The 14,699-nt window shown below is 34.3% G+C and overlaps 2 protein-coding genes across 3 annotated transcripts in view; one reads left to right on the plus strand and one right to left on the minus strand.

The window, feature by feature from the left end:
- LOC145319453 (WD repeat-containing protein 47) overlaps positions 1 to 4,496 on the minus strand; it is a 76,612-nt gene extending 72,116 nt beyond the window's left edge. For both annotated transcript variants that reach the window (XM_080161589.1, XM_080161588.1), the window contains exons 1-4: positions 4,363 to 4,496; positions 3,578 to 3,633; positions 3,065 to 3,136; positions 2,739 to 2,810 (exon numbers count right to left, since the gene is read on the minus strand). In XM_080161589.1, the coding sequence (XP_080017715.1) occupies positions 2,739 to 2,810; positions 3,065 to 3,136; positions 3,578 to 3,610 (177 nt within the window). In that variant the 5' untranslated portion in view covers positions 3,611 to 3,633; positions 4,363 to 4,496. The remainder of the gene's footprint in view (positions 1 to 2,738; positions 2,811 to 3,064; positions 3,137 to 3,577; positions 3,634 to 4,362) is intronic.
- rno (PHD finger protein rhinoceros) overlaps positions 1 to 14,699 on the plus strand; it is a 389,004-nt gene that overhangs the window by 130,108 nt on the left and 244,197 nt on the right. The gene's annotated exons all lie outside the window — the stretch shown is intronic.

Genomic DNA, 14,699 nt, shown 5'->3' on the forward strand with positions numbered 1-14,699 from the left:
CCCCCATCCGGTTTTTTCTATCTCATTTTCTGTGTGTGAAAGATAAAGAGCTCAAACTGCTTGACTTTTTAAGTATGGGTATGACACATAACTGAGAGTTGAAATTTTTTGAATATCTCCATCCTGGCGGGCACAGGATGCCAGCAAATCTGGCAGGGTCATCCAGGTAAAGAGCAAAAATATTTTTTTGACTAAAACAAAGCATTTTATCATACCAAAATACTAAAAAATCCTCTAGTAGTACATCCTTATATGAAAAACAGGTGTTCAAGTCACTTTCAGGTTCCAGGTATGATCCTGCAGGTCCTGATCCTCCAGGTCTCCAGAAATATTTAAAAGGCTCCTGTGGCCGCAATTTTTGACTTAGAGACTTCAAATTTTAAACTTAAGCTTTTCTTACATGTCTACATAACGTATTAAAATTTCATGAAGATCCGCCGCCGTTTTCCCGCCGACCGCCGACTGCGGCGGCTGGCAGCTGCCAAGTACAGCTGCGGCCGCTGAAATTTATATTTTGATATTTCTAATGTAAAATTTACATAAAAATAAACATTTTCTGGAAAAAAAATTTTCTTCTAGCTTCAAAAATAAGAAAATTACAGCTGTTTGAAATTTTTAAGTAAAAAAAGACCTGAAAACAAAGGTTGTTAAATAAAAGGGCGAAGGAAGCGAAAATTTACTTAGACTTATAAAAGGTCGGAAATTCATTATCAAACAGGGGACTTGCACAAAAAAATTTAGCCCTCTAGCTCTAATAGGAACTGAGATAATAAGGGGGGGCGTTGAACGCCCCCCCCCCCCCCCGACTGATTAAGGTGCGGCAAGGGGCCCGACTGTAAAGGGTTAATACTGCACATAACCAACCCGTTGATTACACGGCATTTTTAATGGAAGTCACATAAAAGGATCTGTTTGAGGTTAAAGCATCTCCATTCAATGAATTTTTAATATCTTATATTTGCAGCATTAGGTACAAGTTTCAATGTCATGATTATTACACTTAAGTTATTGGACAGAGATTCGAACCTTTCACCTACGAGCGAATTGGCTACACAAAATTCAATATATATAAAATAAACTTATAAAGAAAATAAAGACCATAAGATTTAGGATAATTTAAGTATTAAATCTGTATGCATTGAGTGCATAATCATATAAATAGCTTTCAACCAATCCAGCGTGTGGCTTCAAAATAACAAATATTTCAAATAGCAAAATAGTTATTTCTCATTTATTTTAATCAGTAGCATTTAAAAATATACGTTTATCTGGTGATCAGAATTTTTGAATGAAAATCTGCTCTACAACTCGTATTATTCGTCCGTCTATGACTTTACAATAGGACTTGATTTTGTAAACTTAGTGAATCATATTGGAAAATATGTAATAGCAAATAATATACCTAAGGGAGAAAGTGTTTAATGACGAGAATGAGTTATTACCTATAGTTGTAATGATATGCAATTCCGATAATTGATAGCTTTCTCTGGCTCTTTTGTAATTTTCTCAGCTGCTATTTAAGATAGAAAGATGAAACTTCTTGTCAACATTCCCATAATTTAGGAGCCTGATTAACTCTAAAACATCAATGGCGGTCGGACTGCTTTTTAACAGGTTTTTGGCTATTTTATATTTTACAAGAGTGAATGGACACTATTCCTCCTACACTACGCCTTCTCTTGTATTACCATCATAAAAGAATTGCACACAAAAATACACACAAAAACAGGGAAGGGGGGGGACATTGGACTGTAAATTACACTGATACCCAATGTTTTTGACCACTTTATCATATTCAATGGCTCTGTCGAATTTTGATTATTTAGTTCCAAACTAGGAATATCCAAACTTCCCTTAAATAATTTAAATCTAGAGTAGGCTTAAATTTGTTTATCATCATTGGGGATTTACATCATCAATTGTCTTATCCCTTAATAACCCAGACATAAAACACAAATTCAACACACAAAAATACACTAATGGAAATAATCAAAAACAAAACTTTTACCTATTTACTTTATAAAGAAAACATACCTAGTGAGTTTTTTATGTCTAGTAAGTTATAATCCAGACAATATTTACTTTACTTTTAATGCTTAGGTACCTAGAGAACATTTTATATTTAAAGGAGAAGACATTTCAAACCATTGATTTTGGATCTATGCCTAAGAACTTTATCAAATAAGAAAAGTAAACCTTAGGTAGGTATGTATTTTTTTAGTAGGCATATTTTTTTAGCAATAGGTAGGTACAATTTTAAACTGTTAAAAAGTTTTATCGTAAGTCACTACAAGGAAAACAATGTCCAAAAATGGCACAGTAAAGACTTATCAAACAATCACGTGTACATTTATAATAGCGAAACAAATAGCTAAATATATATAGCCAAATACGTATTGGACCAAGGATGCCTGCTATAAGGAAGTACTAGGGTCAGTTTTATTTTATCTATTGATGAGTCTCGTTTACAAGAATCTTCAGATCATGAAAAGAAAACGAACTAGCGGGTTTCGTCACAATAGCTTTTATCCTATTTCTAGCCACTACGGGAGGGGTCTAACTCAGCGGGGCCAATCTCCTAACCCTGCGGGGCAATCATTAACATTTACTTAACCTAACCTAAAATTACCTATCAAAAGTTACTGTGAAAAAAGGATGAAACCCGCTTCTTCGTTTTCTTTCCATGATCCAAATCGTTTCATACCTAGCAACTATTCAAGACCTGGTTCAAATCCTACCTGTCCGTCAAGAATAAGCTGGCGCAGGAAGACAACATCGTCGGACAATCCACCGTTGATCACTCCACTCTCCCTTTAACATTTTGTTATGAGATATTTATAACTTAGAGGCACTTGAGAAGGAGGTGTTGCATTCAATTAACTCATTTTTTTATTTTAGATTTGAAAAGATTTTTTTTTTGGGGGGGGGGGTAATTTTTCTTCTAGGGACGATTTCTCTATGGATGATGGTGGTACCCTCCCCATAAATATATAGAAACCTTTCCAGGATCAATGAGAATGGTATTCTATTTACCATCTGAGGTATTATAAAGTCTCATAAGTTTCCTTTCGAGTGCAATCTGGGCTATATTCATGTCTCTGTTCTCTAGGAACTCACAGGCCAGCTTAACAACATCCTAGTGACAAACACACACACATACATAGTTATATGTTGTTTCGTACATTCCGTTTTATCTTTGTTAGATAAACAGAAGTGACAACATGCATAACAGCGAATAGACGAACGAACTTCAACTTACATTATAATAGACAACTCATATAATAGGTTTGATGGATTTCGTAAAAATCTATCCCAAAATTCCTTAAATGCAGGATATTTATTATGAATATACTTACATTTCAAGACTTATATTTAGAGATGCTTCGATTATAACATTATATCTAATTTTCCTAGAAATCCATACTTCAAAGTTCTTAAATAATAAAAAGCTGATTATTCTTGCACATAACATGCAGGCTAACAAACATAGGCTGGTAAGAAAAAGCATAAAAATTGACAAGTGACATACCGAAAGAAAGAAACATTATAAATAAGATGTTTGTGTGTGTGTGAGTGCCTGTTCTCGTAGGATAAGTTGCGTGCTCCCCATCTTCGCAATAGATTTATTCTTGTCTAAATTAAAATATTTTAGGTAGGTAGGTATACATTGACAATTTTGAATTGTATTATTTACAGTACAGTAAAGGAATAACATTTATCCAGTCAATAACATGGTGAGTCTGCTGTCCATGATGACGCAGTAACGTCAGATCCATCAATCAAGAACTAAAGGGAGTCAACCTCTACTTTTCTGTCCAAACAGCCGGAGTTTTAGATTAAGTAACAACTAACAGACAACCAACTCTTTTATTGCACGTCCTTTGTCTGGAGGTTCTAACTGTGCAAGGCAATGAACTGCCCCTGTGTTGAGCCAAGGCATTCCACCTAATCTAACAATTAATATCTTGATGTAACATAGCAACAGTAGGAACAATTTTCAACGTCTTCAGTTATTACGCAGAGTTGAGCCGAAATTCGAACTCATAACGTCCCCGACGTCGTGCGGATGCGCTACGTGTAAAGCAACGGTCGCGGGTTATGAATACAGCTATAACAATAGCATAGTTTTGAGCATAAGAATTTGAACATTTGAATTTAAAACCACGAGTATGCCAAGTGTCCTACTTTTATAATAGTCTGAAAAAATGTCTTTCTCATCTGTAATAGAACGATGCATGTCTATACGCCCGAATTTCTGTACACATCTGTCTGTCTGTCTTTCTGAAGCTTAGGATCTCGAAATATATTTGATAATATAGAGGCTAGGGGCGAATCCGCTAATATAATTAAAATATTACTTACCTTTTATAGAAGTGAAGAAAAATTTCTTTAGCCTATCAACGACATCTTTTCTGTAAATAGTGTTTTATTGGTGGTTTCCCTTTAAGAACCAAGTCGAGCAAAAGAGTCCCCCGTATCTGATTACTTATTTTTTTTATGATTTAATGATGGGGTAGTTTTGTGTTTATCTCTATATGTCCGGTTATTTAATTTGGGTATTGGTGAACCCAAAACCGCACAGACTAGGGCATCCCGAAGGGGGTTAGTGATTCTCGCGCGCAAGGGTTAGGAATAGGCATGAGTAAAAAATTAAACCCCCTTCTTTTTATTTACTCATACTTTTAAAAAAAATATTCCCAAACAAAGTAAGTATATAAATGTTATAGCATTAAATTTTCTTTATTTCATTGTATAATTAAAAAATATAATTTGTTGTTATCGTTAAACTGGAATTTAATCATGTCAAATTTATATCATTTGTCCTTAAAAATCACTTTTTTGAGGGAGTAAGGAGCCGGGCCATGGCATTTTTGGTATTTTTTTGTAGGCTTAAAAACCTTAAATACTTCGAATGTCATTGTTAACAATCTAGAACTGTGTCTAAACTTTTAAACTGATCTATCACCAGAGTATAGGACTGGTAATTTTGTTTATCATCATTGCGGATATATGTACATCCATTTATCGTCCATTGTCTTGTCCCTAAAGGATCACTATTTTTTTCACTTTTTTAAATTTCAATAACAGGATATATAATGTATAGAAAGCTTAATAAAGAAGTAGAAATCTTTAAATTTCACGCAACACTTAACTTTCAAAGTGATTTCATACATACACATACACACACACACCCACACACACACATGCACACAAAAATAAAGTCACTACTCTAAGTTTCACAACAATCCTATTAAAGTCTGTGTAACCAACTACAGTTTAATTTTCCCCCACCCCCCTTTGGCTATCTATCTATCTATACTTACTATCCTTCTCTCTCTATCTCTCTCTCTCCATTATAAACACACCTAGAAAATGAAGTAAAAAATAAGAGAGCGCCCCCTACGGTTTCACCCCTTTTCTTTAAGTCAAACTTTCTCCTTTCCCTTTATTATATGGCGAAAAAGAAACCATTTCAAGTAAAAGGGAAAGAAAATCTGTATTTGTTTCACTAAGGAGAAAGGGACAGTGTTGGGGGTGAGGTTTGTTTATAATCATAACAAAACCGGCTTTGAGCAATTGTAACAACCAATCAGAGAAGCAGATTTTCTTATATGCGGATTTTTTGGACCAATAACTATTTAGAATTTAGTTTTCTATATATTTTCATATTTGGAGAAAAAAAGCAAAAATACAAAATATGAATGCTAAAATTGTTAAAATGAACATAAAAAAGACTTGAATTAATGTATTTTATACCTTTAAATGTTTTGATTGTTCACAAACATAATTTTTTATATTTTCTTTATTAACGACGACTTTTGGATAATTCACTTAGTTTTTGAATAAGAATTACAATCAAAATTAATATGCTTATTTATTACTTGGGATATTGCATTTTCTGAAGCTTCAAAAGAAATCAAACATACATTATAGTTTATTACCCAAAGAATCCAGCTCTTGCAAGGATAACGATCTTGGTTAGTCTTGCAGTTCTTGGCATTGAAATATGAATTTTATGACATAAAACTTGCTAAAGAGATGGATGCTATGAAATGGCTATATGTTTTGCAATATCCAAATCTTATAAGAACAGGTCAGAACATTTTTGTACATTTGAAATTTATTTACAGTTCAATATATTAGTTTCATTGGTTTATAAATCCCAGGTAAAATTGCCCAACTATTTTTTTTTAAATTATGGAAAAAGTGTTCTCATTCAGAAACTTGATATTCTAAAACAATGCCCCTCTGTTGAAATGATGCTCTTAAAGCATGATGAACTACAACAAAATATATTAGAAAAAAATTTAATTTTCTACTACGTAGTTTCAAAAACATGAAGACATGAAAAACATAATAGTAGTACTCACAAAATATATGACCTAAGGTTATAAACACAGGGCGTAATTAGTAATTTGAGAAAAGAGTCCAATGCAAAGCATTTCTGTAAATATAAATGTACGTTTGTTGCAGCTACTCTATATAATTAACTTTGAAGGCTGTTTAATGCTATTTAATTCTAATTATGATTTGAAATAGAAACATTTGCTTATTATAACCGTTTGTTTGATTGTCTATTTTGAAGAAAAAAAGATTCATGAATACGTCTTTTATTTTTGATGGCAGAGTGTAGGGTACTAATACCCAATTTATAAAAGCAAAGCTTTTCTATAATTAGGGTCAATCCGTCCGTCCGTACGTCCGTACGTCTGAGACGGATAGCTTTTTTCGTTAATTTAGGCGTGTTAGAATTATCCTATCGATTTTAAACTTTGCATGGTTATTCCTGTGGTAGGTAGGTATGATTTAGGTATCATTAGCAGAATGTCCGTACGTCCATTTTAAACATGTCGATTTTTTACTTTTTTAACAACAAATTTTTATGTGATCTAATTATCCGATTGTTCTGATTTTTGGTATATTGATTCCTGGGACAACAAAGTACAATATTATAAGCAAAGCAACTCTATAATCAAGTCCTTAAAATGTGAGTATGTCCATAAACATTATCCTGTATCAAGAAGTTTTTCAACAAATTTACTCACAACTTTGCTTTACTCTTATTCATTTATATTCTGATTATTCAGTTCTGACATTATACAATTGTTAATGTCCTACCGTTTCAGAGCTTCGCTTTTATGGATGTTGTCATCCTTGTTGATTGTAGTATCATATTCCCCTCAAATTTGTAACAAGCAAGAATGACAACACAGCGAAGAAAGAAAGCAAATAATTTTTATTTTAAGTTTTCACACTCAAAACTAATTTTGTTCCACTCTATCATAGTTCTATCATTTAGGGGGGAGGGGGCCTCTAAGCGGGGCCTTTCCACCCATTACTTAACGTAACATTATAGTATTTTAGTTATAAAATAATGGCACCTAGGTTATAAAGGAGCTTTGTTTTATGTTCTACCCTTCAAATACAAATATAAATAATTCCCAAATATTTTACAAATCGGAGATAGCAAAAATTTATAATTCATATAAAAAACTTTTCTTAACTTTTTGTGCTTATGTTATTTCAATATAGTTTGATAAATAATTGTATATGAACAAATATATTATTTAATAGCAGAACTTGATGTAGAGGAGGAGGGGCAATAAACCCTCCCCTTTCTATTTTAGGTTTTTAGAAAATAGGGTGGGGTTTTATATTTTCTCTGGGGAAAATGGAGATCTCCTACCCCTCTAAAATAATTATAAACCTTCTCTGGAACTTAAAGAAACTTTACTTTAAAAGGAGAACCATTTCGGTTCAGCGGTTAGCTACACATAAAACACAAAGATGACAACCTCCCTTGTCACGTTAAATAAGACACAACCCTATAAAAATTAGTATTCTGTTAATATGTTATTATAGAGTTGCTACGCTCTAAACTGTATCTAACTGTTTAACAAATAAGATTTCAAGTTAAGAGAATGTATCATATCATTGTTATGTTTGAAATAAATATTTTTTTTCTTTTTTACTAACCTGCCCCTTAGTAAAAAAAAACTCACAAAGCTACCCACCCTTTACCCAGATTTTAACTTATTTCGAATAACATGGGGGGGGGGGCAGGATCGACTTGACATAGACATCTAAAAGACAGTAAAGCAGCAAGAGGTCAATTGTAGAAAAAAATTTGATATATAAATTTTAGTTAAAATGCAATTTTCTGATAACATAAAGTATTTGGATGCAGGCGTTCAAATTGATTTTTTCAAAAGCAGAGCTTTTCTTTATTAAGGCTTGTAAGGATTTCCCAATCTATATAAAAATTGGCTTTCTAATTCTGTCCTGTAATTTTAAAAGTATAGCAACTCTATAATAATCTTTCAAATGTCAGTTTTAAGTCTAACATACACAAAACCTAAAATTATGTATAACTCAATAATAAGCCAAGAAATTGCAAATGTTCTAATCAAAGAACTTGTCCTAACTTTTGTGATTAAGAAAATAGCTAGTACGTGTTTTTGTACGTAGCAGATGTAAAATGATCCATAAAATTTAGATATACAATCGTGTTTTTTTTGTACACTTTAAAGAGCTTCCAATGATTTAGGAAAATTTCATGTTTGGTTTTCAAAGAATCTAGATTTCAAATTAGACACGTGTATTTTAAATTAAGTTGATGTAATTTGAGTTAATCTCAGATGAAAAAGAAACATTTCTAATACAAAGAACATTAATTTGTTTGCATAACAGACTTAAAATATATAGATTATTCATTTTCATTCGTTAAATTTTAGGTAATAAGCCATTGCCCCTAGCCTCTTAAGGAGGAAGGGCATTCAGATATTCGGGCAACGCCTCGTAAGTGGCGTTTCGTCGTATTTTCACAGTAGCTTTTGATTGGTTATTTTATGTAAAGTTAGGTTAGGTGATTGGCTCGCAGGGTTAGAGCCCCCCCCCCCCCCGCAGTGGCTAGGAATATGAGAAAACCCACTGTATAAATACGACGAAACGTCCCTTACGAGGCGTTGCAATGAAAATGACTATACCAAACTATTCTAATATCATCCCGGGACCTATGTAAAGTTTCACTTAACTGGAAAACTCAATTAGTGTAATCTTAACGGATAACGGATATTAATCCATAAGATACTAATATTAGCTAAATCGGATCATGGAAATAAAACGAAGTAACGGGTTTCGTCGTATTTTCACAGTAGTCTTTCTCCTATTTCTGGCCCCTGTGGGGAGCTCAAAACCTGCAGGGCAATCATTAACCTAACCCAAAATAATCTATCAAGAGCTACTGTAAAAATACGACGAAACCCGATTCTTCGTTTTCTTTCCAAAATCCGCTAAATGTTAAACTCCAAAAATCCTCTAATGTAATCTAAATAAAATTGATGCTTTCTGTACATGTTCATTTAAAGGGCGTGCGGGTTATCCCAGGCATCTTTAGGGATAAGACAAATGTTAATAAGTTTATGTACAACCCCAATTATGATAAACAAAATTAGCTCTTTTCTACATAGCTCAAAATTTGAACACTGCTAGTTTAAACCAACAAATTAAGATAAGTCTTCAAAACCAACACATTTATAACAAATTTGGTAACAATATATCTTTTAGCCAAGTGTCACCTCCCTTTCTTGTGAATACAAATACATTTTGTTTAAATACAAAAATTGCTGTACAAAACTTTGTGTGTATATTTCCTTGTTTATTAACAAAGATTATATTTTTTCACCCCAAACATTGTCCTGAAGCTGTTTGGGGGAAAAACAAGGATGACAACATCCACAAAAGCGAAGCTCTGAAACGGTATGACAGACGAACATTAACTCTTGTAGAGTGTCAGAACTGAATATACAAAATATGAATATATAAGTTTTGACAAAATTATATATAAATTTGTTGCAAAACTTCTTAAATACAGAATTCTGTTTAAAGACATACTGACGTTTTTAGGACTTGATTATAGAGATGCTTCGCTCAAAATATTGTACCTTATTGTAATAGGAATCAGTAATCCAAAAATTAGATCAATTGGATGATTTTATCACATAAAAATTTGTTGTTAAAAAAATAAAGTACGGACATTCTGGTAACGAATATAGAGTTGCTACGCTTTCTAAATCGATAGGACAAATCTAACCAAAATTAACGAAAAAAGCTACCCGTTACGGACTGACGGACGGACGGACTGACAGACCCTATAGAAAAGCTTCGCTTTTAAAAAGTATGAAAGCATCCATAAAAGCGAGCTCTATAAATTAGCATTCGATAAAGCAGTTTTTTTGTGGATATGGAACAACCGAATGTTCGATCTATTTTGACTTTAAAACTCAAAAAATGTTAAATTAGACTTTAGATTATACATTATTGTTGCAGAAATCCTCATGCACGGTTTGAAATTGATTGGACAATTCTAACATGGTTAAGTTAACGAAGAGAGAGGGATCTAAAGGGATAAGACAATGGTCTTTAAATTTAAGTACATTCCAAATGCTGATACACAAAATTACCCCTTTTACAGATTACAATTAGTGGGTAAGAAAACGTTATTATAAAACTTTGAGGACTAGTGTAATAAACAGCTCTTTGTCCCCCCTCTCTCTGCGAACTTCCACATCCAAAGAACAAAACGTAGAGAAGCTTTGCTCTAAAAAATGGGGGATACAATTTACAATTTAAGTTTGGAAAATATATTTGATCAGGGCAATTTTGAATGTGGTGGGGGGGGGGGGGGGGTATATTAAGTTGACTCATAAAACAAACATATCACCCCTCCCACCCCCCCCCCCCCTCCCGCAAACACCATCACTGATTTGGGATATAAAAATAAAGCATACAAAAAAGAATAAATTCATTTTCAGATGTTAGCAAAATATTTTGTAAATGAAATTTTAATGTTTATGAGAGGGGACATTGGGCTGTCAAATATAATGGTACAAAAAAATGTTAAACACGCTCTCTCATTCATTTGCTGAAAAACTTTGGGTACTTTTATTTAATAGTAAATGGGGTATTCCTAAACAAAAACTGGATAGGAATATCATTCTCATTTAAACAAAAACTCATTTTTATGCTAAAATGTGGTTTAATTTTGGTTTTTAATTTTCATTTTTTTCCCAGAGGTAGTCATTTTTTTCCCCGAGGTAATTATGCTTTCTTTTAGTAATTAGTAAACATTCTAAAATCTTCCAAAAAAAATTAAAAATCTTCAACAACAAAAAATGAAAACAGTCTTTAGTCTTTAGTCTTTAGTCTTTAGTCTTTAGTCTTTAGTCTTTAGTCTTTAGTCTTTAGTCTTTAGTCTTTAGTCTTTAGTCTTTAGTCTTTAGTCTTTAGTCTTTAGTCTTTAGTCTTTAGTCTTTAGTCTTTAGTCTTTAGTCTTTAGTCTTTAGTCTTTAGTCTTTAGTCTTTAGTCTTTAGTCTTTAGTCTTTAGTCTTTAGTCTACCCTCCAGCTATCAACATCTATGGTAGCCACTGAGTAGACACTCTACCCTTTTAGACTCCCCCCCAAGGATACCCCATCCCCCAGTCATCATACCCTCATCTACACACACTCGCAAGGCGCACATCTACCCCTCTCCCTCAGCTGTCCTACCCCACCACACACACACTCTCTCTAGGCGGGCTATCAGCTGACACAAGGTGCCGGTAACAAAGCCCTCTCATTGGAGGAATTATTTCCTACCGACAGATAAGGGATCTGATTGGACCAGCGCATATTCATTCGGTCACATGACCTCAGGCTATTGGCTAATCTAGATTGATTAGTGTAACCCGCGTGTTTTTACACCAGTTTTTATCTGACCACGCTCGAATATACATCTCAATTATCAATTATATAAGTGTTGTTGCTTTATAAAATGTCAAAAAAATTGCTAACGCAGGACGCCTTAGCTCAAGTAAGGTCATTCTTACAAGATGACATAAAAGATGCCATCAGTCAAGCGGTAACACAGAGCGTGCAAGCATATGAGAAACTTCAAAAGGTGAGCAGCGACACTCTTAATAAAACTTTTTTATCTGAGATTCGTGGTCTGCGTGATTCTATTGAAATTTTGAATGTTAAACACCGCGATGAAATGAATGAACTTCGAGCGCTAATGGAAGGTGATGAACTTTCGTCGAAAAAGCAAATTGCTGTACGTGTAGTGTCGTTAACAAAAAACTTTGAGAACTTTGTCGTTAACGCAAATGCGAGAGAAAAATGTCAATCCACGCTCAATGATTATTTTTTGTCCCAACTTGCTCACAGGGAGCAAAGGGACCGTCTCTGGAGCATTCGCGTAAACAATGTGCAGTGCCCATGGCTTGAAAAAACGCCGACAAGCCGTGAAGTTTTCGACATTGTCATCAAGCCTGTCTTGCTCGAACAGGACCCTGACGCGAACGTTAACTACTCTAATACAATAGAGTACTCTCACCCTCTAAGCCAGAGGGTGAAAGGTCCCAGGAATTATATCTTCAGATTTTACTCTCGCCATATGCTTTTTCAGTTCATGATCAACAAGAAGAAGCATTTACAGTTGTTGGACAAGCAGTATCATTCGACGGTAAGAGATATCTTAAGTGCGCCCACGATCTTGCGGACACAAATAGAAGCCTGATGACCTACCTACATAGCGCAGGAATCGCATCTAGGACCAAACTGTCGGGTACAAGCGTCGCCTTCCAACCAAAAGATGGCCCCCCTAAATGGATAAAAGTGCAGAATCCTATGGCTCGAAGCCACATTGGGTTGATCTCTCCACTGCCTCCCCTTCAGGAAATATTAAGCACTGATAATCTGATAGTTAAATTTATGCGTGAGAATGGCCAATCTAACCGTAATCTTTTCTTTCAAGGTTTCGAAGCAGAGATCAAGAGTCTGCTGCAGGACCTGAAGACCAACAAGCTGCGTGGAATCCAGACAGAGCAGGACCATGAGGATCAACATTCTCCAGATCATAGTATCACTGCTGATGCTATCTCCACAGCCGAATTTCCTGCCATTGAGAATTCTGGTGCCACAATTCCCGCCAAGACAGGTCCGGCCCCAGGTACAACACCAGGCTCTACAACCACAGGTACTAATGCAGCATCATCCTCGGTATCGACAAGGTCAGCAGCTGCCAAGCCATGAGCAAAGCCATGAGCATTCCTCTATGGATATCGGGTCAAATCTAAGCCTTGAAAAGGTTATCGTCATACTAGTAGTGTACATCTTGTACAGATTTCACTTAAATTGAGCAATTACTAGGTATTACTAGGTACATACCAATAACAAAGCTCAAACTCAACTTATTACGCTTAGCTGTCTTTATAATATTATTAAAAGTACCATATGTACTTATATATCATGTGAGTTGTTATTATTATTATTATTATAATCTGTATAATCTGTCAATAATCGAAAATTCAATGAAAAAGACTGATTAATGATAATCGTGTGTAAACATAAACTGGTAATTGGTAATTAGTAATTAACAAACTAACTTCTTTTTTTAATTAACTTAATTTACTGATTTATTTCTTTTACCGATATTTTCTTACCGATTTTTTCGTCGAATCATTATATTTAATGGATGCGGGTGGGGGGGGGGGGGGAAATAGTAGAGATTTTTTATCATGATCATTGTATATGTTATTATTTTAGTGGAACACCTGCCGATAACTCCTGCCTGCATAGCTGAACCGGAAGCAGAACCTGCATCTCCGGATCCATGGCCTCCAGACACATCCTTAGACAGCTGGTTCTAGTCAGGTAGATGATATTTTGTGTCTGAATGAGAATGTGAACTTCGATATCACTAGCATTCTCTATGACGATACGTTTAGAGAATACTCGAGCGAATATAACATTAAGTGTGACTATATAGACATAGATTCTCTTTTTAATAAATTTAAAAATACAAATGAGCAACTTTTTAAAATTTTTTCAATTAATATTCAAAGTCTCAATAGTAAAATCCAGCAGTTAAGAAATCTAATTGAAACGGCTTCCCTGGAGGGAGTTGGTCCCTCGGTCATTGCCGTCCAGGAGTCCTGGTTGTCACAGGACTCGAACACAGATAGTTTAAGTTTAATAAATTACAACTTTATTTCCAACCCCCGACCAGAAGGGAGGGGCGGGGGAGTAGGGCTGTTCGTTCATAGCAAATACCAAACAAAAGTTTTATTTTCAAATTTTTTTGTGCCACATATTTTTGAAACTATGTGTGTTAAAGTCACATTAGGGAGTTTTAAAGCATTGATAGTTAACGTTTATAGACCTCCACACAGAAACCCTGAGGACCTTGAATCATTTTTTAACATACTTGGTGACCTTTTAGATGTGATTGATGATAGCAACCTCCCTGTATTCATTGTAGGAGACTACAACTTAAATCTCTTCACGACCTATGACGTCTTGAGTCCTGCATCTCGTTTTTTTAATTTAATGGTAAGTAATGGGTATCTATCCTTAACATTAAGAGCAACTAGAGTACACAATTTTTCGTACTCATTGATTGATTCAATTTTTTGTAAGGATTTCCTGGACAATTTTGTTGACTCACATGTAATTGTCACTGACCTATCAGACCATTTTGTATTGTCTAGTTCTTTTTCACATACTATTCCAAAACCCCAAAAAAAACCACAATATTTTGAAAAAAGATTTTTGGAAGAAGCAAATATTGATAACCTCAATTATGAACTATCAATACAAAATTGGGATGAGGTCTTAAGCACAGAAGATGTTGATTTAGCCTATGCGAAATTTTTTTCA

Source organism: Acartia tonsa, chromosome 5 (assembly GCF_053477335.1).
Source record: "Acartia tonsa isolate MP-2025a chromosome 5, ASM5347733v1, whole genome shotgun sequence".
NCBI lineage: Eukaryota > Metazoa > Arthropoda > Copepoda > Calanoida > Acartiidae > Acartia > Acartia tonsa.